At 43.9% G+C, this 24998-nt stretch overlaps 1 protein-coding gene across 1 annotated transcript in view; it reads left to right on the top strand.

Moving 5' to 3' along the window:
- The first annotated feature begins 1804 nt into the window (after positions 1-1804).
- The window catches only part of ARHGAP6 (Rho GTPase activating protein 6), a 502260-nt gene continuing 479066 nt past the window's right edge, over positions 1805-24998 (top strand). Inside the window, exon 1 of the mRNA XM_043537808.1 lies at positions 1805-2638. Coding sequence (XP_043393743.1) covers positions 2114-2638 — 525 coding nt within the window. The 5' untranslated portion in view covers positions 1805-2113. The remainder of the gene's footprint in view (positions 2639-24998) is intronic.

Here is a 24998-nt window from a genome sequence, read left to right as displayed (position 1 = left end):
TTATTTGCATACCTGTGTGCGTGTGTATCTATCTATTTATGTTATGTTGATATGTTTTCCCAAGCTTATGACTGTGTTCTCTTTCCCTTAATAAAGATGTCCTTGTTTGTACACAGTCTGGGAGCGTGTCTGGGAGTGGAGAAGTCCTGCCTGTGAAAGGAGTGTTTGGTTTTCCTAGGGTTTTGGGTGGGGTCAGTTATTTGTTTGGATTAGTTATTTGTCAAGAGTGACCCTAGATATATTGAACACGGCTTTTTTTTTTTTTTTTTTTTGCTGCTATTAACCACGTGGTAAAACACATATATGTCTTTATTCTTTATTTTTGATTACTATAATAATGCTTTCAGTTTTATTGCTGTTACCCATGCCACTCCATGGACTCTTGTCAGATGCCTCTTCTAAGTGCTGTTATTCCGCTGGACGTTGTCAGCGAGAAGAAGCAGAGTCTGAACTCAATATAGTATTTTTTTCTTATTGGTTAAACAAAACAGAGGAATCTTCTCAGCTGGTACAGGATGGGGAAAAAAAGCAGAGGATTTACACTAATTTACACCACTTGAGGATCTGACCCATATAAATAGAAGGCAATTTGCCTATTACTGTAGCCATTCTCTGAGGCCATTGGCTTTCTCTGAAAACATCAGGCTGAAGGAACAGCACTATAACGGAAATGTATAGTTATACAAGCAAGGGGAACAGAGGGCAGATATCCCACTTACTCTGCAAAATTATGCTCTATAGTATTTACGACAGATTATAATCAGATCGGAATGCGCCAAGTGATTTGATATGGATGATTTACTGGGCTTTATACAACCAGGCATTTGAGACAATAAGGCCAAAAAAAAAAAAAAGTTTTTGAACATCCACCAAAACCTTTTTGAAGCAAATGCACTTTCCACTATAAAAATAATTCTAGCAAAATACTGGGAAATAAATTTAAAATCGAGTGCTGTTTACAGAGACTTCATTTTACTCCCCCTAGGTAGCAACAGCTTCAGCGGACGACAAGTGACAAATCCAACACCACAAACGTCATTCTGCGCCAGCCCGTGGGCATCCCACACCCGAGATCCACCCGGTTCTCCGGGCAGACCCTGCTCTCGGGAGGGAACAGCTGTGGGGCGAGCGGCGGGACGCCGTGCAAGTTTGCAGAGCACCTGCCGCTCTGTCAGACCTGGCCCCGCCATTGAGTTTGTCCCCGAGTCTCGGGAGCAAGAACCATCATTCATACACCTGCATAACGGGCGAAGGTGTAACGCAAGCTGTGGTTATCCCGAAGAGGGAAAACACGTAACATGTGTAATGAAATCCTGGGTCGGCTCAAGCCCTGCACCAATATGCGTAAACATCCTGCCATGAAACCCAATAGCTGTGGGATAGCTGACAAGGGACTAAAACCAGCGAAACAACACCCCGGGAGGGGCTCTTGCCCCCCGGGCGAGGGTGGCCCATTATTAACACCTCCTTCCCCGTCTCAGACAGGCAGCCATTGGGGGAGGGGGCCCCTTCATGTGGCCATGTACTTCTCTGGTGGTCACATGCCTGGGGAAGTTTCAGCCGCCTTTGGCTATCCCCCTCGCCCCCGTTTCGCCCGCCAGTTGTTCACCCGGCTGCGCTGGGAGCGGCGCTTGGGGATGCGGGGCGCGGCCGGCTGGGGGAGGCAGCCCCAGGGCACCCGGCTGCCCTCCCCGCCCGCCGCGTACGGAGGGGACTGGGCAGACCCCGTGCGCATCGCTGCCGCGGGGGGAGTGACTCTGGCAGGCTCCAGAGCGCTGCGATAAAAACTCCCGCGGCGGCTGCCTCCTTCCCTCCCCTTTTCTCGGCTAACCCCGCACCCCGCCCGGCGCAGTGACCGCGGCGGCTGCGAAGCCCCAGCGCGCACACAGGGCGCCCTGCGGCCAGCATGAGCCTCCGGCTGCCCGCGCCGGGACCGGCCCCTGCGGGCTCCACCTCTGCAGCAGCAGCCGCCCCGCGCGGCGCGGGCACCCGCTGACCGCCCCGCTCCGGGAGCCGGAGTCGTCGCTGGCTCCGCGGGGCGGCTGAGAGGGGAGGACGCCCACCCTCCTACCCGGGGACACACACACACACATTCCCCGGGGCGGCCGCCACCATGTCCGCCCAGAGCCTGCTGAACAGCGTCTTCTCCTGCTCCTCCCCGGCCGCCGCCTCCTCCAAGAGCCTCTCCAAGCGGAGGCTCCGCCAGACCCGCAGCCTGGACCCAGCCATCATCGGCAGCTACAGCCGGGAGGAGGGGGACGGCCCGGCCAAGGCGCCCCGGGCCAGGGCGGCCGGCGGCCCCTCGGCCGAGTGCCTGGCCGCCTTCTCCTCCCGCGCCCTGCTGCGCCCGGGGGGCGGCCCGCTCTGCGGCTCGCTCTCCACTCCCAGCACCCCGCTGGAGAAGTCTCCCTCGGGCAGCTTCCACTTCGAGTACGAGGCTAGTCCCCGGGGCAAGAGGAACACGGCCTGGGAGCTGCCCTTCCTGGCGCGCACGCCCTCCGCCTCCGCCCTCAGCGCCCCCGGCGGCGGCACCGGCACCAACAGCATCTTCTCCTCCCCGAGGAAGTGGCTCCAGCAGAGGAAGGGGCAGCAGGCGCCCAGCAGCCACCCCTCCCCCTACATTGTGTGGAAATCCGAGGTAGGACTCCCCTTCAGCGCGAGAGTCTTCCCCCCCTCCCCTTCCCCAGGCCAGCTGGGCCCAGAGAGGTGGCAGGATGGACCCTCCCCCCGGGATAGGGCTCCCGGAAATCCCCAACTTCCTCAGGTTCCTTCTGCCCTGAGGACAGGCTCCCTTGGTCCTACGGGGGTGGGTCTCCCCCCTTCTACGTATTGAGAAAGGGTCCCTGCTCATCTCTCTCTTCCCAAGTTGCTAAGCTATCCACGAGCTCCTGGGTTGCGTTAGTCAGATAATAGGGGCAGTTGGCTTCTGCAGCTGCTGTTGTTGGAGGTGAAAGGAGGAGTTGTGTGAATGAGGAGAATCCCATGGCTCTAGCAGGTGCCTTGATCTGTCAGTAAGGATGGGAGAGCACTTGACAGGTTTGGCCGATAGAGTGCACCTAGAGGACTTAAGGAGAGTTTTGAGTGTTTGTACGCTGCGTTTCCATCCTGGGCTGAGTCCGGGAAAGCTCGACGGGGGGTGGGGGGGACTGACCTGTACGTGGGTCTTGCTGTATGTTCGTTAAGAATTGGTATATGTGATCCGTCACAATGTCTGAAGTCTGTTCCTAGAAATTCTTTTATTCTTCGTGTTTGTAGTAGAAACAAGCAAGAATCAAGCATACACACTCACACAGAATTATAAATGTTTATGGATAACTGTAGATATTAACGGTTGTGCACTCTTCAAAAAAACACATACACTTTTTCACAGATATTTCTTTAAAGAATATACAGGGGTTTTAAAGTTAAACTCGTTGATCTGTTTTGTTGGCAGGGTAAACTTTTGTATGTTATGTTTCCAAGATTAATTCCATATATAGTTGTATTGGGCATGTAAAACACTCCCCTCCCACTCTAACACCTCATAAACTTGAATATGTAATGGCTTCTAACAAGATAGAGACATTATTTTTAATGTGCACACCCAGTGATCTCAGTTTATCTGACCACATAGATGTGTTGGAGCCACTGCATTCCAAAACTAATCTAATTTTACAATGCAAATATTTATTGGTGTACTTTATATCTTATGTGCTTATCATAGCTGGTTGACAAAGCTATTAAAATAATGTGACATTGTTAGTTGATTGTTATTGGTTTGAAGATAAAGTGTAGCTGTAAACTACTTAAATTTAGATGTGGCACAAGTTCTCTCTTCTATTTTTGGTACATAGTTTTTATTTTGTTAACTATTTTCTTCAATATTTTTGATGCATTCAAACTGCAATTAGAAGGTAACTTTCTTTCATAAGGACAATAAGGTAGAGATATAAGATACATTTCCCACTCCTTAAGAAGAGCTTTGTGTAAGATGGAAAGCTTGTCTCTGTCACCAACAGAAGTTAGTCCAATAAAAGATACTACCTCATTCACCTTGTCTCTCTAATAAACATTCTTCCATTATCTATAACCATTTCTATAGCAGTTAATGAAATCTCATCCATCATTCCAGTATTGATGTAGAATTCTTAAGTAAAATGCTTAATATGAGTATGATTTGTGGTTCAAAATGAAGCTGAAAACTATCATGATAGAGGAATAGAAGATAATTGTAAGAGCAAAATATAACACTAAACATAAAAGCTCTCAACATCTATCAATGCTGTATGGTGACAAAGAGCTGTGTACTAGGATGTAAAGGAGACTGGAGATTTTATACATGGTTCGGAAAATAGAAACATTGAAAGTTTTGGTCAGAAGTTATTCAGAATTTTCTAGATGTAAACACATTTTAAATAATTTAGGAGTTATATTAAGTAGATGTCAAAGAAAATTTATGGGAGTAGCAGCTTTAGTAGCAAAGACACGCATAGTGAAACACTGGACAAGGTAATCTGGAATTTAATGTCAGCATAAATTAAGGGTAGGAATGCATGTGCCCAGTCATGATGAGTTCAGAACTGGTAAATAACACTTTCTAGGATAATTAAGGTGTGTGGTTTTCATTCGGTGATTGCTTAATCTAGTCCAGGATTTAGGCAGCCCATGGTCCTCCATCCTGCAAGGACCTCTACATAGGTAGATCCTTGCATCCTTCCCCACCAACCCCTAGTGAAATCAGTGTGTGTGGCTGGAGGGATGTCTGTATGGAGTTCTTTGCAGGATCGAAGCAATGTGTGGTGAAACTGTACAGCACTGGATGTGTTCCTCAGTCTGCAAACTAAAGAGCAAGGGGGATTGACAGTGTTGGTGTGTATCTAGCATTCTTAGGTAAATAATCTTTTTTTCATTCATTAGTTGTCTTATAGCTCTTTACCACGTGGAATTTTACAACATGGGACCCTTAGTTGAATTTAAACTCAGTATGGTTTCATATGTTGTTCGTTTCAATGCTGTTCTTTTTCAAGGTTTTTATTTTATTCCATGAAATTTGAATAGTTTGTATTTATAACTATCATTTATAAGGTTAAGAAAATGAGTATGTTAATAAGTAATCTCTTACACTTTGAGGAAGTCATTTTGGCAAGGACAGATTTTTAGAGAAACAGATACATATGTGTTTAATGATACACTTTATATGCTTTTTTTATTTAATTCACCTTAAGGCTGAAATTTCAGTGCAAAGGAAGAGATTTGAGGAAACTTTTGAACAGCAGTTCAAAATACAAGTTTAGGCCCCAGCCCTTTTAAATACATGTATCCGGCCCCCTGAGCAGAATCTTCTGAGGCTTACTACAGCTCTGTGAGACTGCAAGGGTTAGTCTATGTGAAGCCCCTTGCATGACTTTGAATGAAAGTTTCTTTTCAACCATAGCCATAGCATTTGCTACAGATGAATGCTGGAAATGTAGAGATATGATATGTTGTCTCTAATAAGCAAGTTGGCTTGGAGTTTGAATGTGAAAACTGAAGTGAATAAGGTGGCAGGGTTATGTGAAGATCCTTCCCATACAATAGTAATACTGTACTTGGCAGTTATAGAACACTTCATATTGGCAAGGTGCTGTGCAAACGTTAATTACTCACCCATATAGTCAGCAATCATTACAAATATAAATAACTAATCTTTAAAAAATGTATGCAAGCAGTCTTCCCATTGAATACATTAGTAAAACTTCTATTTACAAGCATTAATTCTATTTCAGCTCTTGTAATGGGTATTTGACCTAGTACCATCAGAAAATCATGTTTATAAACAACCTATTTAATTATTTCATATCCATTCTTTATTAATTAAAGCCTTATCCCTAGGCTGGGGAATAAAGAATTCTGCTTTTACAGTGCAACACCATCATTGTGGCAAAATGAGTTGGTTGACGTGTTAGAGTAGAATGATCTGAATGAGTGAACATGAGGTAATTATTTATAATACTGTAACTTTAAAAGGTACAAAATCTAAATTATCACATCCCGTGTAGCACATCTATAGTTATGTCAGATGGAAAAAGGAAGTCCATAATGGATAAGAGTTTACTCAGCTGTTAAAAACTCTGCTATAGGCTAAAACTGTACATGGAGGCTTTTTATATATATATCCATAAACAGCTTTACATATACATATAACTTCCAATTTATTAGTTTTAGAATTATAAAATGAATTACAAATACTTCTTATATTAATTTTACTCCTACATCTTTTGATATAATTATACTTACTGATAAGTGGTCAGAGGGAAATAATGGTCTAGTGGTTGGGCAGTAACCTGGGACTTGGAAGACCTCCTCCACCTCTACAGATTTCCTGTGTGGCGGTTGAGCAAGTCACTTAGCCTCTCTGTGCCTCAGTTTCCCATCTGTAAAGTAAGGCTACCAACACTGCCCTACCTCGCATGAGAGTTGTAAGGACAAAGACATTAAAGATGGTGAAGTGCTCTGATACTATGATGATGAGGGCCATGTAAGTACCTGAGGTAGAGGTCCAAATATTTCCCCATGTGCACAGTGAAAACAGCTGGGCTCCACACTGAAGCATTTCTAGAGGAGAAGCAGAGGTGGTGCCAGCCTCTTCCTGGTGGGGAGGCTGAGGTGGCTAGACAAAAAATTGGGGGGCTGTGCCCCCCCTTGCCATGAGGTCCTGCCCCTCTCCATGGTCCTGCCCCTGCTCTTGCTAAGTTCTGGCCTTGTCTCCTCCTCTCTTCTCCCCGAGGCCCCATCCCCCCGGCCAGGGCCAGTGGTGCTGGAACTAGGGTGCTGGAAGTGCTGCTGTACCCACTGGCTTGAAGCAGTAATAACAAAAACCAAATACATGGTTTCCATCATCAGTATCCCCACTATAAAAATTGTTCCAGCACCCTGGCTGGGGCTGTAGCTGCTCCTCAGCTCCCTGTTGCCTTTCAACGGCTCACAGTTAGTAACTGTTGCGGGGAGGGGGGGAAGGGCTGTCTCCAGGGCCAGCAGAGCCCTTGGGGAGCAGTGACCGTGGGGGATGGGGCCAGGCATCCGGGCCAGAACGGGTCAATCTGGGCAGCTGTGAGGAGCCCCAGTCCCTCTACCTGCCCTGGGTGGTGTGCCCCAATGGGCAGGGACCTGGGCCAGGAAGCTGCTCTCGGGCCCCCCGCCTCTCGCTTGGGCTTATTCCTGTGCTGCTGCTGGCGTCAGCGCTGCCATCTTCACAGCTAGGTACCCGGCCAGGAGCCCACTCTCTCTCCTCTCTGCCTTCAGAGCTGGGTGGCAGGAGAGTGGTGGCTGCTACAGGGGGGCTAAGACAAATTATGGGGTGGCCATAGCTCCGCAAGCCCCACTCCCCCACCCCCAGCGCTGCCCCGGAGGAGAAATATGTAGGTAGAATCTCTTTTCTTCCTATCTTTGGCCAAGCAGTTCCTATAGCTGTTTGCTCCAGTTTCCATGACGCTTGCTGCCAGATGGGGAAAGAGAAGTAGATGGGCAATTAGAAGATCTGTCTTCAAATCAAATGGTAGGTATTAAAAAAAAATAACCTGGAGAAGGGTACTCTGTATCTGCCCCAAATCCCAGCTGTGTACTTATATGCAGAGAGCCCCCGTGGAACTAGGCTGCCATGGTATATAGTATGTGTGGAAACATGTCAGAATTTCATATCCTCCTGTCACTTGAACAGCTGGATAAGAATGACTTGCCCAATTCTATTCAGACTTTACAGAACGTGCTATATGTGAATCACCCACTGTTCAAAGATCTCTGTCATAATTATGCATGTGAGGCCGAGCTAAGGATAGTGTTACTTTTTTATTTCAGTTATTTGGCTTTGGCATTTTATAAATAGACATTCTTTGGAATGATTTCTGAAGGTTGACATGTAGCTCTGCACAATTTGACATTCACTAATGACTTTAAAAATCAAAGTTACGTGTGGGATTGCAAGTTTCAATAGTAAACCATGCTAACCAAATCATGTAAAGTTATTAGGCTTTAAATGGTCTTTATTCTGTTACAAGATTCTAATGGACCTGAAGGAATGGTGTAAAGACGATTCCTGCAACTCTCTAGGGCAGCAATGGGCAAACGTTTTGGCCTGAGAGCCACATTGGGTTTCCAAAATTGTATGGAGGGCCAATTAGAGGAGGCTGTGCCTCACCAAACGGCCAAGGGTGGCCCGGCCCCTGCCCCCTATCTGACCCCCCTGGCTTCTCGCCCCCGATAGCCCCCCCCGGGGCTCCTGCCCCATCCAATCCCCCGTTCCCTGTCCCCTGACGCGGCCCCCCCCCGGGACCCCTACCCCATCCATCCCTCCCTGTCCCCTGACTGTCCCCAGACCCCCAGTCCCTGACTGCCCCCCGCAGCCCCATCCAATTCCCCCTCCTTCCTGAATCCCCCCCCCCCAGGATCCCTGCCCCAATTCAACCCCCCTGTTTCCCGCCCTCTGACTGCCCCGACACCCCCACCCCCTGACCATCACCCCAAACTCCCCTGCCCTCTATCCAACCCGCCCTGCTCCCTGCCCCCTTACCGCGCTGCCTGGAGCACCGGTGGCTGGCGGCGCTACAGCCGCGCCGCCCAGAGCACCAGGACAGGCAGCCATGCTGCCCAGCTAGAGCCAGCCACGCCACTGCGCAGCACAGAGCACAGGGTCAGGCCGCGGCTCTGCAGCTGTGCTGCCCGGCAAGAGCTCGCAGCCCCGCCGCCTAGAGCTTTGCGCTGGTGGCACAGTGAGCTGAAGCTGTGGGGGAGGAGGAACAGCAGGGAAACAGGGGAGGAGGAACAGAAGGGCTAGCCTCCCGGGCCAGGAGCTCAGGGGCCAGGCAGGAGGGTCCCGCGGGCCACTGTAGTTTGCCCACCTCGGCTCTAGGTGCTTTATCTGTTTTTACTTCTCAACTCTTGCTTTTCAGGTGCATTGATGGTAACTGTATGAATAAGAAAGTTTTATAATTAAGAGAATATTTTTAAGTAGTGCATTTATTATGTATTATTTGTATTACTGTAAAACCGCAACAAGAAGTCTTTCCTTGCTCATATGTGACCTATTTAAGTAAGGGCTTCATCCTGGTTGTACTGAAGACAGTGGAAAAACTCCAGATGTGTTCCTCAGTTTCCTTTCAGATGTCAGCTCTGCTTTTAAGAAATTTTCTTCAAGAAAAAATCCTGTCTTTCACTTGCCAAAAAAAGTCTTGTTTTTAATTATTTTTTTCTATTTATTAAATATTTTACATATAAATTATGTTTGTTTTTAAGTAAACTGAACATTTTTGAAAAGGTTGTATAAATACTTGGATGATTACGCCCCAATTCCGCAAAAACTTTACTTTAAACATGTGAATAGTCCCATAGAAGTTAAGGATGTATGTGTTTGCTAGATCATGACTTAAGAAGGTATATATCTTTTTAATGACTGAAATACATTTGCAAACTGAAAAGTCTAGCAGAATTCAGAACTGAAATATTAGTTTTAACTGTCAACTTATGTAAAGTCTGCTGCTTATTCTTCTGCACTTGACATTAGAATAGAAAACCACAGTGTGAAAGGTATCTGTTTTGTTATGCTGTGGTGGAGAAGCTTCCATTTTTCATACCTATGTCTTTCTAGTGTGTATGTTTCCTGTGATGAGCTGGATGGGAGGATAGCCCAGGATTCTCCTAAAAGATCTACACAATTCAAATTACAGCCTGATCAAAACCAGTAGGAGAACACTTCAACCTCTCTGGCCACTCAGTAAAAGATTTAAGGGTGGCAATTTTGCAACAGAAAAGCTTCAAAAACAGACTCCAACAAGAAACTGCTGAGCTTGAATTAATATGCAAACTAGATACCATTAACTTGGGTTTGAATAGAGACTGGGAGTGGCTGGGTCATTACACATATTGAATCTATTTCCTTAAGTTAAGAATCCTCACACCTTCTTGTCAACTGTCTAAATGGGCCATCTTGATTATCACTCCAAAAGTTTTTTTCTCCTGTTGATAATAGCTCATCTTAATTAATTAGCCTCTTACAGTTTGTATGGAAAATTCCACCTTCTCTGTATGTATATATATATATATCTTCTTACTATATGTTCCATTCTATGCATCTGACGAAGTGGGCTGTAGCCCACAAAAGCTTATGCTCTAATAAATTTTAGTCTCTAAGGTGCCACAAGTACTCCTAAAAAGAAAAGGAGTACTTGTGGCACCTTAGAGACTAACCAATTTATTTGAGCATAAGCTTTCGTGAGCTGTACGAGCTCACGAAAGCTTATGCTCAAATAAATTGGTTAGTCTCTAAGGTGCCACAAGTACTCCTTTTCTTTTTGCAAATACAGACTAACACGGCTGTTACTCTGAAACCTGTCATTATGCAAGGCACATGTACTCCTGTTCTTTCTGCTAACGTACTGTGTCTATTGCTCAGGAATAAACAGTGTACACATCCTAAGCCAACGCACTGTTTTGTAAAAGCTCTTGTTAAAGTAATGGCAACACATCAGTGCATGCTTCTTACATCTGATGCCCTTCCATTTTCCCTTCTGGATGTTGCGAAGGAAAAGGAATTCTTTTTCCCACTCCATTTCCAAGTGCTCTGGAGTACTGTAGCAAGCTGGGGAGTTAGCTCCCCTACCCTTCCTCCTGGGTGTTGTGAGAAACACTTCATTCGACACTCTTGCTCAGTTTGGATGGCCCTCCGTCATGAATAGCTCCAGTGCACTCTACTGCTGCTTAGAGCTTTTCCAAGCTGCAACAAAGTGAAAGCTGGCATTATTTTTGTCAGTTTCCCTACTGCCTGGGTAGGGTTCTGAAAAGAAGCAGAGCAATAAACTAGGGGCTCATTAATGTCACTCTAAGTTGCTGGTTGGCAAAACTATGAACAAAAGCAGGGGCACTGGAGCTGCCTGCCTATACATTTGGGAGGACAACGCTGCTTTAGTTTAATTATTTCACAATTCATCTTTGAAATCATAAGGGCTGGTAACTTAAGGCATGATTTTCAGAAGACGTTAGTGGGAGCGCTGCACAATTGAAAATCAATCCCTTAATATTTTAAAAGCTTAAGTCTGTAGACACTGATAACATCAGCCCCTATCTGCCCCCTCACTTGCCAGCGTTTCTTACTCACCTTGCTGGGTAGGCAAATGGTATTTTTAAGCTTAGTGCTCAGAAGTTAAAAAACTACACTGACTGGGATGGGGCACAGAAATATCAAGATAGAAAAAGAGCAAATCATACTTCATTAGAAAGCTTTCTAGAACTTAATGCTATTGGTAATTGGATTGAGGGGTACTTTTATGCTACAGGTGTACATTTCCATGGTGCCTCGTGTGGATAGTATCTCTGAAGTCAATGGGACAACTCAAGTGAGTAAGGGCTGTTCACATGAATATGAGTTTGCAGGATGAGATCCTTAAGCATCAGTGATTACATTGCACTTGATGTTTAGACTGTTCAAAAAAAAAATGTTTAGACTGGGGAAGGTTTTTCTGCAATAGTTTTTCTACCTCCTGTCACACTGCAGCTTCTGTGCAAAATTTCTAAATAAAGAAGCTTCTCTTTTATAGTTTATCTGCAAAAACAGAAGCATGGAGAATTCTTGTTTTGTATTCTTTGGTCATTTATAAAGAAGGCCTGAAAGGGATATGTTTGTGTCTTAAATATTCTGTAGCTTCCTTATTTTGAAAAATCAAAGATGGGTATTGAATCTGTAGCAAAGGCATTCTTTCTCTAAAGTTTTCTTTAGGCATTAGAATTAGAAAGGTGTTAATGTGACAGCTTCCCTCTTGGTAGCCACATTGAGGATTGAACTGGGGATCTCCAGAGCTACAAGCATAGATGGCTACAGCTGGAGCTGAAGAGGCAATGCTCCCTAGGTGGCTGCTGTAGCAATTTATATCTTCTGTAGGTTACCACAGAAGGAAATCTGAAACACACGACATGCTCACCAGCAGAGGCGCTGACTTCCCCAGTTACAGGGGGGGTGCTCCACCCCTTCCCCCAAGCCGCCCTCCTGCCCTGCCTCTTCCGCCCCTGTTCCTCATCCACCCCCGCCCCCCCAACACCTCCTGCATGCTGCTGAACAGCTGATCGCAGCGGGCTGGAGGCACTGGGAGGGAGGGGAAGGAGTTGATTGGCAGCCCCACTGGCGGGTGGGAGGGGTGGAGGGAAGGGGGAGGAGCTGATCCACAGGGCTGCCGGTGGGTGCTGAGCACCCACTATTTTTTTGTGTGGGTGCTCCATGGAGTCAGCGTCTGTGCACACCAGTGAATTACATTAACAATGAATACATTTAAACAATTTGAAGAGACCTTCCCCAGCTCCTCAGCTTTCAGTCTCTTGTGGTGTCACAGTATTAATTATTCTCCTGTTGCCACAGTTTAGAAGACTTGAATTCCTATTGTAAAAAAACCTGAAAAAACCAAACACTTTTGTCACAAGTTTTTCAGATTTTCCTCTTATTTATTAAAAAGTTGGTACAAAAAAAGCACAAGCTCACATTTTTTTTTTTTACTTTGCCAGGTTCCCTTTAATGTGTAGTGTAATATCCTAGAACATAAAGGATGTGTGTTGTGGTTGGAACAACGCTGCTATTTTGAAAAGTAACTCGTGCACTTCCTGAATTACATTCTTTTTTAACTGAACCAAGAGGTTGGGATGGGAGGAGAAGAAGCCAAATGCTACTCCTGCTTAACAGCAACTAAAGGAGGGGCAGGGAGTTAAACTGGGATTCAAATTACAAGACGCTTATTAGCCAGAAGCCGATATTCAGGGCTCAATCCTGCAAGACATAGAGCACTCTGATCTTAAACTAGCAAAACATTTAAGGATATGCTTTACTTTAAGTGAGAAGTCCCACTGAAGACAAAGATATTTGGAAAAATACATGGGTTTTTTTGTTAATTTCTTTCAATCATAGATCTTTAAAGCCATTATTATTGGTCTTCTGTCTATTTTTTCCCCTTAACAATGATTAATGTCTATACAAATACCTGGCCTGCTTTTTCATTTGACTTTAACCTTTCCTTGCATTACCTACAACATCTACTGCAAGGTAGGTGTATATTTCATTGTGGTTGAGAGCAAGCAGGATTAAATAATTGGACAGATAATGGTGCCTTTGAGAGATGTTGGAACTCTGCTGAGCTTCCCCTGCTGGACATCCACTGGATGGTTGTACTGGACCCAAATAGTGAATCCCCATGGGCTCTTGGCTTCCTAGGGCAGAGCAAAGTTTAGGCACGTAGGCACATGCTCAAGGTGCTGACTCATGTCTGACACTGCTCAACCCTGGGAACCTGCAGTCCTATTGCCTAGAACCTGAAACTAGTTTTTCCCAGTTCTCTCCATGTGATCCTCCTGGCCAGCCTACAAGCCCTTTCAGGTGATCAGGGTCCCCCATCAGGTGATCTGTTTCTTGGTTATCACACACCTGAAGTTCAGAATGAAAAAAATAGTTTATTTTAGCTCTGCTACCTTCTGTAGCCAACTCGTTGTATGGTGAACGTAGACCCAGTCAAATGTTAATGAGTCTTGATGTTCCTGTAACATCTGTCAAGATAGGGTTACATGTGTTAGCGTCACATGTGTTAGCAAATGGCTTGTTCAATGTACATGATTCAGGGAGTAAATAATAAAATCAATCAAAATTTGTAAGTTTTACATATGTTTTTAAGTTTTGTAGCTGTGTTGACTTCAGGATATGAGATAGACAAACTAGGTGAAGTAATATTTTCTATTGGACTAACTTCTGTTGGTGAAAGAGACAGGCTTTCAAGCTCCATAGAGCTCTTTTTCAGGTCTGGGAAAGCTCTGTGGAGCTTGAAAGTGTGTATCTCTCTCTCTAACAGAAGTTGGCCCAATAAAAGATATTACCTCACCCACCTTGTCTATTAAGTTTTACATAGACAGATTTCCTAGACTGTCACAAAGGGGTACATTTGAACATCAGCTCAGTGTGTGAGGATTTAAGTGAGCAACTCATTGATGCACATTTGTAGAGAAGTTGAGAATATATGCCAAAGGTGTAAAGTACGTTTGTAAATATGGGTTAAATTTGATTTAAAACAATATAATCTTGAATTTGCATACAAAGATCACGCAACTCCAAAACATGTATCTGATTTGTTGAATGTGGTCCACAGTGATTTCACAATAACTGAACCTTCATAAACATTGCTGTAAAAGAGAGAGGTTGCAACGTTTCAAACCACTGTTCCTATGCTATTTTCAGTTTTTAATTTCTAGTTATCAGTGTGTGTTCAGCCATTATTGTATTAAACAGTGGTTTGCAACACTGGCCTTCTATGTCTCTGAAAGATTATTTCAATTTAGTTGCCTCTTTTTGAGAGTAATTTGGTGAGAAACGAGTTGGCAGTGTTCTCCTCAGTTTTTATTTGCCTGTCTTTCTCTCTCTCTGAAAGAGCTAAAAATATTTCTCTTACAGGAAATGTTTGTCATTCTGTTACGTCTTTTGTTTCCCATAGGAGGTAGTACTTCTAATTTATTGAATAAATCTTTCGGAATTGTGTTCTCATAAGAGCTTATTCACTATAGACTTTTTTGGATGTGCGATCCAAGATATCTCACCTTCACTTGTTTTTAGAAGAGATGCAATCCGTTTTACAGTGACTTTAAGGATTGGGAAAAGGTGATGCTCACAGGATATATGAAAGTTTAAAGATCACAAGGAAAATCAAATTGTGTATGGTTCCTTGAATATTAACAAATCTTCAGTAATTTCTTAAATTTCATAATATTTTTGGTGGTACGTTTTTGTTCTTTCCTACACCATGAAGAAGAGATTTTTTTATTTATTTATTTATTTATTTTTACTGTTTTAAATGAATTCTGGCCAAGTTTTGGACCATAATCTAATTAATGTAATTTCTTTTGAAAGCAGTTATGTATGTAAATATGGAAAGATTTAACCCTCATAATAACATCCTGTTTGGAAGTTAAGTATGTTTGGTTGTTTTAATATGAGAGTGTGTGTGGGTGTATGTGTGTCTTGGGGTTGACATTCTTATGACTCAAAGAAAGACCCTATTCTACACTACACTACACTATGGTACAACTGTGCAATTATTACAGGTTAATTTTGTGATTTTTATCTGACAAAATACATGGTTTGACCATGTTTGTGTGTTTGCATCTTAGGATATGTCTACACTTACGGTGATGTGTACACAATAGACACTGCATACACCCCTAGCGTGGATATAAATACCGGTGTAGACCGTGAGACACTGCGTAGATGAGTAGGGTACAGACACGCTAGAACAGTGGTGGGCAAACTATTGCCCTTGCCTGCAGGCACTGCCCCCCACAGCTCCCATTGGCTGGGAACGGGGAACCGCAGCCAATGGGAGCTTCAGGGGAAGTACCTGCAGGCGAGGGCAGCGCACAGAGCCCTCTGCCCCCCCACCCCCGGGGCCACGGGGATGTGGTGCCGGCCGCTTCCGGGAGCAGCGCGGGGTCAGGGCAGGCAGGCAGCCTGCCTGAGCACCGCCGCATGCCGCTGCCACCCCGGAGCCGCTCCAGGTAAGCAGCACCGGGCCGGAGCCAGTATCCCCAACCCCTCCTGCACCCCGCACCCCAACCCCCTATCCTCAGCCCCCAACCCACTTCCCTGAGCCCTCTCCCACACCGCTCCTGCACCTCAACCCCTTGCCCTGAGCCCCCTGCCACACCCTGCACCCCCAACCCCCTGAACTGAGCCACCAACCCCCTGCCCTGAGCCCCCTCCCACACTCCGCATCCCCTCCTGCACCTCAACCCTGCACACCAACCCTGCCCATAGCCCCCTCGTACACCCCACACCCCTCCTCTGCCCCAACCCCTTGCCCTGAGCCCCTTCCTGCACACCGTACCCCTCCCACACCCCGCACTCCCTCCTGCACCCCAACCCCCTGCCCCAGCCCTACATCCATGGCCCTGTATGCAATTTCCCCACCCAGATGTTGCCCTCGGGTCAAAAAGTTTGCCACCCCTGCGCTAGAACCTTAGTGTATATAATCCACATGGCTCTCTATGCACCCAAGCAGTGCCTCCCGTATCTACTCTGCTATTTTTAATAGTGTAGTGTTGCCTGCCAGAGCCTTTCCCTACCACAGTGAAAGACTGCAACAGCGGGGAAAGGCTCTGGCAAAGGGAAGGCAGCAGGGAAAAGCTCTGGCAGCTCCCAACTCCAAGAGCCTGTCTCTGCCACAGGGAGCTGCTGGAGCCATTCCTTAGCACAGGGAAAGGCTCTGGCAGCTGGGAAAAACTCTGGCGAGAGGAATGCTCTGGCAGCTCCCCACTGCCTGAGCCTTTCCCTCTGCTTCCCCTCCTGCCAATGCCTTTCACTGCCATGTGTAGCTTCATGTGCCCTCCATGCCACAGCAAGTGTAGGTAAGGTCTAACATGCTGCTTAACCAGGCTTTGTACCAGTACGTTATGGGAATATTTAGACAACTCTCTCTCACCTTCTCAGCATGGGGTAGGGTACCTGGAGAACAGGCACAGACCTGCACCTGCACTCTGTGATGTCCTAATAATGCACTCTCACAGCTAGGAGGAAGGAAACCTGGCCAAATGGATTTCATAGGTGTGGTTAGACTAGAAGCTTCTATTCCTGCTTCCTTGGCTTGACTCACAGCATCTGCCTTGCGGTTCCCAACCTCTTTGTCTCCCACCTCTGACCCTCTGGTATCCTGACCAGCCTGACTCAGGTTCCTGACTCATGGTTCTGATCTCCAGTTTGTCTCCCGCTTCTGACCTTCTGGTATCCTGACCCAGCCAACTTTTGACTCCTGTCTCGTGACTGTGAACTCTGGCTCTGACTACGAGGTCTGGTTGCCCACAACTCGCTGGGAAATCCCATCTACATTGCACAAAGAGGGGAAAAAAAGAGTTTTGAACTAGTTACAGGCACGCAACCATTTGCCAACCTCAGGTGAAAAGCTAAGGTTACCATGCTTACTGTGTATTGCTGCCCATTGGTCTGAGTGGTTAGCCAATATCTGGAGCCTTGCTGGGTTGTTTCTTTTAAAAGGAGAAATTGATTTGAGTCAGATATTTCTTTGGTGCAGTCCTGTTGATTTACAACGAACGTACACAAATTACTGTTTTTCTGAACACAATAAGAATCAAACATCGGGAGATAGTTTCTTTGTTCAGAAATCCAAGCCTGCTTTCCAACTTATTTCATGCCCCAAAGAATCTTTCTTGGCTTCCTTCAATGGCCACACTCACAGTTCTCTGGCTTTCTCCTGCCTCCTTCTGACACACACACACAGCTGCCAACTTTCAGCTTTTCTGGGGATGCTCCATCCCTGCTCAGGGGAGCACCAAATGGACACACAGACAACTTCACCAATCAGTGCCCCAACCCCTGCATTTGCACTCACCCAGGGAAACCCTTCTTATTATCCCTAATTTAGTTCTTGTTCTGAACTTCCCATAGGGTCCAGTGACTTATGCGGTGGCTTCTGTTGTTTCAGCTGTCTCTAAACAAAGGGACATTTAATTTCTCCCTCATTTAGCCTTATTGAAAGGTGGCTAGTGCATCTAGAAGCTTCAACGAGGTCTGTGATTGCTCATAGATCAAAGACTGCTTGGTGGCAGCCACCAACACCCTCCAATATAACAGATTTAACCATGCCAGGAACTGGTTACGCACTTGGTGAAAATAGTAGCGCAGACAGGGCCTAAAAATAGTTTTCAGAGAGCAGGAAGCGATGCAGTTTTTAGCCTTGTGCATAATCAGGGGGCATGGGTCTCTATTATAATATCCTTATCATAATAACACCAGATGATAAGTAAATAAGAATGGAATTATGATGACAACCACATTTCTATACAGATATTGTAGGTACAGTTTAGGTAACTTTTCCCCTACAAATTTCTTCCCCATCAAAAAATGGGGAAAATTGTGCCCTTCTTTCCACTGTCACCCTGTGTTGCTAAGGAACCAACCACTTTGCTCCTTGGTCTGATTTTTTTTTTCCTGAATATGACTCAGCTTAGCTAATGTTTTGTAATATTGTATATTCCCTAAGGTAAATTGATACAACTAGCAAAACATCAGCAAGTGCTTTATCTATAATTTTAATACAAAATCATGAAGATGTGTATTGTACTATCATTATTCCTTAATTCTTATAGCTGGCAACGCAAAGTGTCTGGGATCCTGTACAGATGTTATGATGCTATGCACTGGTTTCCAACTGAATACTGAATCTAATACAAGGTCCTGGCACTCATCTTCAAAGTTCTTAATGAGCTGAGGCTTGACTACCTCAGTGCTTCTTCTCCTTTTCCTCAAGTTCAAATATATGGGGACCAACAGGCAGGATGTATCTGGCAGGGCTGAAGATGAGGCTTGCTGGTGACAATGTGTTCATGTTGAAGGGTACCTTGTTGTGTAACTCTGCTGGAGAAGGTCAGCATGAAGACCATGTTTTGATTCCTTCAAAGCACAATGTAAGACTCCTCTGTTTGCACAAATCTTCTCTCATCAAATCTTCTCTCAACAGTGACAATCTGGCTGATGAGCTTCCTCTCCTTTCTAATGATGGCCTGCACAACAGAACTTCCTATCTGTTTTCCATCACCAGTGCAATTACACTGACATTAGTATCCAGGCTCAGGCATTTTCAGCTCTACATTGTAAAGACCAGAATGCCTAAAGCTTGATCTATAGTAGTGTTAATATAGGTGCAGCTACACTAGTGTTTGAAAACAGGTTTTTCTATCTTAGACACTCCCATAGATAACTCCCCATGGGGGCAGAGAAATGGAGAGACACTAGTGAAAGACAGTCCCTCTGAGAGTGCTATAGAGAATGTAATCTGACTAGGATGGTATTGATTTTAATCATCCTTGGTCTTTATTCTCCCTGAATTGCCCATTGTTTGAGTAAAATGGGTATAAAAAGCTTACACACAAATGCTAATTTGGTAATTTTTTACACCCAAGTTGCACCAGAATAAATGACTCCAGAAGGTACAGGGCACTAGAAAATCAGGTCCCTCATATTTGGCAGCTAGACATAATAATGAATGGTGAAATATACATAATTTGTGTATAAATAAAAGGAAACCTCATTTCGGCCACTGTGGGATTACAACTCTCCCCTCATTTCAGTCACGTCTCAAACAGCATATGTCTGAATGACTGCAGTGCAGGAGAAATTATGCTTATCTGAGGAAGGCCTATGTTGAGAGATGTCTCTCATCTCATTGTTCTCAGAGGCTGTTTCTGTGCTAGCATTTTTTTGGGAAATCTCCCACTGTTGCTTTGCAACTGCACTGGTGGTAGCACAAATGTAAAAAGAATATGGGTGTTTTTAGAGCTGGCTGGAAAAATTCTGATGACTCCTTTTTTTCTTCTTCCACATTTTCTGATTTGTCAAAATTGAAATATTTTATGGAGACTATTCAATTTAAGCAAAGTTCTGATGGAACCCAGGCAGGGGTCTGATTGAACTCTGCCTGCTGGGAGGTTTCAAAATCTGCCTGGTTTCCTGCTAGCTCACTTGCCTGGCTCCTCAGCAGCCCACCTACTAGACTGCATCAGAGTCAGGGACCCTAGGGCATCCAGGGTCCACGATTCTAGGGCAGCCTGCCTTGGAGCCAGGACTCCATTTCCTTTGTCAGAGAATCTTCAAATTGTTGGAGTTTGTTTCTCACCAGAACTAAACCAAATATTGAAATGCACCACAAAATGGAATTACCGTTCTCCACGCAGCTCTTGTGTTTTTTGTTTGTTTGTTTGGTTACCTTGTCTCCTTGTGCTCAGGGCAGGTCTAATCAACAAAGTGCCAAAACTACCTTTTTTCAAGAGGTACAAAGTATTATTTGGATGGAGTGTTCCTAAACACCCAATGTAACTATACTCTGGGTGTATAATGGCAGCTTCATTTTGTGTGACTTTCTTTCAAACCGTCATCCAAAATGTTTTAGAGAGGCAAAAAATATAATTGGAGAGAAACAGCACAGGGAGGGGAAAAGAAATTCAAAGGTGTGTGAAAGGGAGAAAAGATCTCTTCAGCTGAGATTGAACTGAGAATTTCAGCAGGTATAAAGGGGGGAAAAGGTGTGATAATATGACAATGCATAGAGGTGTCTATTTTATATTACACAGCAACATTTAACCTCAGATTGACCTTGAAATTTAGAAGCTAATGGGGACAGTTACGTAATTGGGAACCGCTAAAGTTAAACTAAATAGAATTTGGGAGATATGGGTCACACAGCCTAGAGAGAACAAGAACCAAATTGACTTGCTGAAGTATGTGCTTTCACAGTTCTATTTAAAAGTAGCACTGTTCATGATTTACCACTGTTTTGTTTTGAGCTTCCAAAATATGTTTTGTAGACAACGGGGTTTTCCAGGCCTTTCCCCCCTCTTCAGTAATGATCTCAGCAAGTCTGCATTCTTCTGGAAAAGTTCTATAAAATGAGTTAAGTATGGCTTCTAACATAGTGTATGAAATTGATCTGACAAAAGATCTTGCCTATATTAAAGCAAAATCTTAATTGCCAGGATCATTAGACATTTATATTTCTCAACCTTAGGATTACTTTGCTTAGCTGCTTATTTCCTGTTTTGTTTTTTCCTTCTCTCCATTTCCTTTCATCTTAGCTATACAGTCATGGTGTATAGGCCTCTGTTCCTCTCTGCTTGCTTTTGTATCCATTCATGAAATCCTAAAGTTAGAGATGGAAAAGATCTATTAAGTCATCCTATCTCTTTCTCTGCAAATTTAAGCATGTTCCCTACAGTAAATTTCTAGTGTCTTCTCCTATCTAGTTCTAAATGTCTCATTTGATGAGGTTTCCATCAGGTTCTTGAGACAATGTACCATACTTTTAATATGTTTTGCTGTAAGGCAATTTTTCTGACCATCTAGTTTACATTTTCCTGATCCCAATTTTATTCCATTACTCTTAATACCATATTAAACAACCCCTCTGCCTGCTTGGTGTTGACACCCTTCAAGTATTTGTAGAGAGAAGTTCCCAAGCCTGAGTTCTTCAGTCCTTATTACTCAGTTTCTCCATCTCCTCTTTTTGTGAGAATTTGTGGGACCCAGGTCTGCTGGCTCCTGGGCAGCTGCTTTGTCCAACCGCCACCAGGCAGCTCTGGTGAAGTGTGGACCAGCAGCCTGCAAGTTCTACAGGTTCAAGCACTGCTGTATGTCACACCCACAGAGGCCCCTGCTGGCAGAGCCTACCACATTCCCTGATTGCCCCAGGCATGCTATTTAAGGCTTAGGGGATACACCCAAAGGCTGTCTGTACAATCAGGCAGATCCCAGCTTACTGCTGCAAACAGACCTGACTGTAGTTTTTTTCAGCTGCACAGTTCCCTGTCTACACTGTGATATCCTCAGCAAGCCAGACTGCCTAAACAGGCCAGGGTCTTTACTTTTCTTTCTCTTTAGAAGGTATAAACAGTGTAATTGCCAGCAGTTATAAGTTACCACATAGTCCTTTCTAAGCAAGCACGCTTATTCTTAAGGAGAAAGTATTACAGAGAAAATATTAAAACAATAAAAGAACCTACATGCATGCTAAAAAGCTTATCAGAGATCACTCCAACTCCATCATCAGGCTTTGGAAGGATCAGTCCGTCAAAACCCACAACTGGGTTTTCCCTATGCTTACAAATTCATGATTCTCTCAAATTCAGAACCAGAGCAACCAGCTAGGCAGCTCAGTCTCTTCTCTATACAGCTTGGGTCCCTGCTCTTGGCCTCATGTAACAGGTGATCAGCAGGCAAAGGTCCCCTCAGGGCATAGCTTCAAAAGACTGGATTTTTGGATAAGCAGAGGTGGGGAATTTGCATTTACCTCCTCCTAGATATTCCTCAGGAAAACCACTTCACACTTATTTTCCCAAAAGTCCATTCTTGACTGGCACATTATTACACAATCCTTTAATCATCCTGGCTTTATATCTGTCACAGTCATATCTAGGGGTAAGATTTCCAAAAGCACGTAAATAACATAAGCTCTTAGGTCACTTTTGAAAATGGAACTTAGGCTCCTAAGTCACTTTTGAATATCTTACTTTAGGTCTCTTACAACCTTACAGAAATTCCAATCAGCCTGGAAAGTAGCATTGTTTTAAGTTATTTATTTATTATTGGGTGTATTCATTTTCATTTTTCCCAGAAGAATCTTATTTTTTGCCCATAATTCCTAGTTCCTTTTGCATTGTTCTGACTTCATCTTCTTCTTGTTTTGAATCCTTTGCAGATGTCAATAATGTATTGTTTGCTCCCTCTTGCTGATTATTATTGAGAATGTTAAGGCTGGGTCTAACAGTCATTCTTGTGGCATGAGAAATTTTACCACAACTTGTTACATTAAATTGCTCTTTATCATCACTATTTATTTTCAGTCGGTTTTCAGTTTCTCACAATGTTCCTATCTGAGCCAATAGGAAATTATTTTTCAAGAAATACTTCCTGAGACAGTATTAATGTAGTACTAAATTCTAAATATATCTACTGTATTCGTTTTACCCACTAAGAGTCACATACTCTATCCCTGAAGGTGAATGAGAATTTTGACTGAGTGAAGAGTGCAGTGCCTGGCCTAATTTTGTAATTCTGTCCAAAAAAGCAATTGTTTGTCTTTCTAGCTCTGTTCTTTGAAATCTCATTCTGTTTATGGTAACTCAGTGTGATGTTACAGCTCAATGATGTGTTATGCTGTAGTTCTATGTTTTTCAGACTGTTTCGTAGAGCCATTACTGGTTGTCTATAGAATAAAATATTTTGAAAACCAAGCAATGTGGAATGTGACATTGAGCTGAGCATGAAGGGTGGCTCATTTGGAATCCTGATAAAGAGGGCTTCAAAATGAAAACTCGCTTCAAACCACAATATTGTCTTGCTTTCTTCTGGGGAGAGCTTGCCTGCCCCTCCACAGCTGTAGAGGGCTCCAGACGCAGCAGAAACAGAGAATTTCCACTACACGAGAGAGAGGCAGAAGTTGGGACCTCATATAGAGTGGACTATTTGCACAGTACGATCTAGTATTTATGGTGCTTCATGTGCAGAAGGCTTTGGAGGTGGCTGGCTAAATCCACTGCTGAATGGAGACAGAGACACAAGAGCAGTGGGACTACATCATTCCATTTCCAGGGTTACAATGGCAGTTGCCGTGGCTACACTGCCTTTCCATGGCCTGAGGGGATTGGATTCCTTTCCCCTATCCGTGGGCTCCTGCCGAATGCTCTGGACTAAGTCTGCCTAGTGTGGCTTGGCACATGGAATGGGATTTAGCCCTATACATTTATCTGGAACTGAGGACAGTGGTTCCAGCAATCTCAGATAATTTGCCACTCTGAGTTAAAATTATTGAAAGCGATAGTCTTCTGCAGATAGTAAGATTATTTTTGGCTTCCCTCAGGGATTATAAAATGTGCTCTTTTGTTTCAGATGAAGGCATATAACCATATAGCTCCAACAGAGATAGTTGATCTGTGTGACAAAATGTCTTTTCATTCTTTGAGAAACCAATAAGAACGTTTTAAAACTTAATGTAAACTATGTTGGACATCTTATTCATTGCTTGAATAATTTAATAGAGTCAGTTCTGGGGGTTTTCTTTTCTTTGAAGCATTTCTATGTAGAAAAATGTCACCTTAAATGTTTAGCAACAATCTAAATAAAGGTGAAGTCCAAGTTATTAAAAAGTTACATCATGTTTATAAAATTTCCATGCACCATGCCAGGAAAAAATCTGCATAATATGCTTTTTTTTTCCTAGTAAGGTACTTGTTTACCAGTAAGGTTTGATCTTCTTGTCTGTCTTTGGCTATCTCCTGTGTCAAGTTATCTCTCAAAGCAGAAGAGAAAGAGGTGTTTCCTGCAACATAAAAAGTGCCAATCTGTTTCAAAAGAGAAATGAAGCACAATTGAATTGGCCAAAAATGGGTGACGTTCAGCTTCCTTGCAAATATCTTAACTTCTAAGTTTTCAGTGTAGCAAATCCACTGTAACATAACTTCCTATTCAGAAATGAGCAAATACCATGCTAACTCCATAATCACATTGTGAGCTTGACACACAATTCAGGTAGAATCGGATATCACTGCTGAATTCCCTAGATACTTGTGAGTGGGGAATTCTAGAACAAGGAAGATGGCCTGGAGACACATACACATTCTGCTAGGAAATCAATCAGTTGGAGGCCAAATGAAACCAGGGGTGTTACACAGAGGCCATTGGTGGGTTACTACTCTGTGTCAGCAACTCTTTTGACGCCTGATGTACTCACTGCACCTAATACACTGTTGCCATGATATATACCGAAAAGGTGGTGTGTAATACACATCATTGGAAAATTAATAACTCACTGATCATGAATATTCTTGTGTAGGTATGTACGGGGTGTGTACTAAGAGTTATAAATATGTGATAGGATTATGTTCTTAAAATGTGTTTGGCAAGCAATGCATAAGCCCAGTCTGCCCTAGACAAAGGAATGTGTATTTGCTTGTCTGACCAGCATGGGGTCAGGCAAAGACAATGTAGGTACACTATCATGGAAGGTAAACAAAGCTATAAAGTTAACAAGCGGGGGGCAAGACATCATGGCATCTACACCCCAACAGGAGACAGAAACTTTGTCTGGGCTTATTTTTCAAAAAATACATCTCAAAGGGGATTCAAGGGGCCAGAGCTCTTGAAATCACAGGCTGTTGGGTCCTTCAACTAAAGGGGCTGAAGTCGTAGGAACTGACTATAGCTGAGAAACCTGCTTAGGCAAAGATTGTAATTTGCGGAAACTAAGTTTTAGTGTTAGAAGCGTGTTTTTATTTTTGGCTGTTTTGTAATCATTTCTATCCTTATTCCTTAGGACTAAGTCATGTCAAATATATCTCCTTTTGTTAAATAAACTTGTTTTACTTTTACTGTAAACCAAATCAGTGCTGTGATTGAAATAAGAGTGTTTGTCAGACTCCAGTTACATTAATCATCTGCAATGTATTGTCCCTTTAAAAGAGCTACAAACTTAACT

This window comes from Chelonia mydas, chromosome 1 (assembly GCF_015237465.2).
Source record: "Chelonia mydas isolate rCheMyd1 chromosome 1, rCheMyd1.pri.v2, whole genome shotgun sequence".
NCBI classification, from domain to species: Eukaryota; Metazoa; Chordata; order Testudines; family Cheloniidae; genus Chelonia; species Chelonia mydas.
The sequence above is the reverse complement of the archived record's forward strand: the minus strand, read 5'-3'. Positions and strand labels throughout refer to the sequence as shown.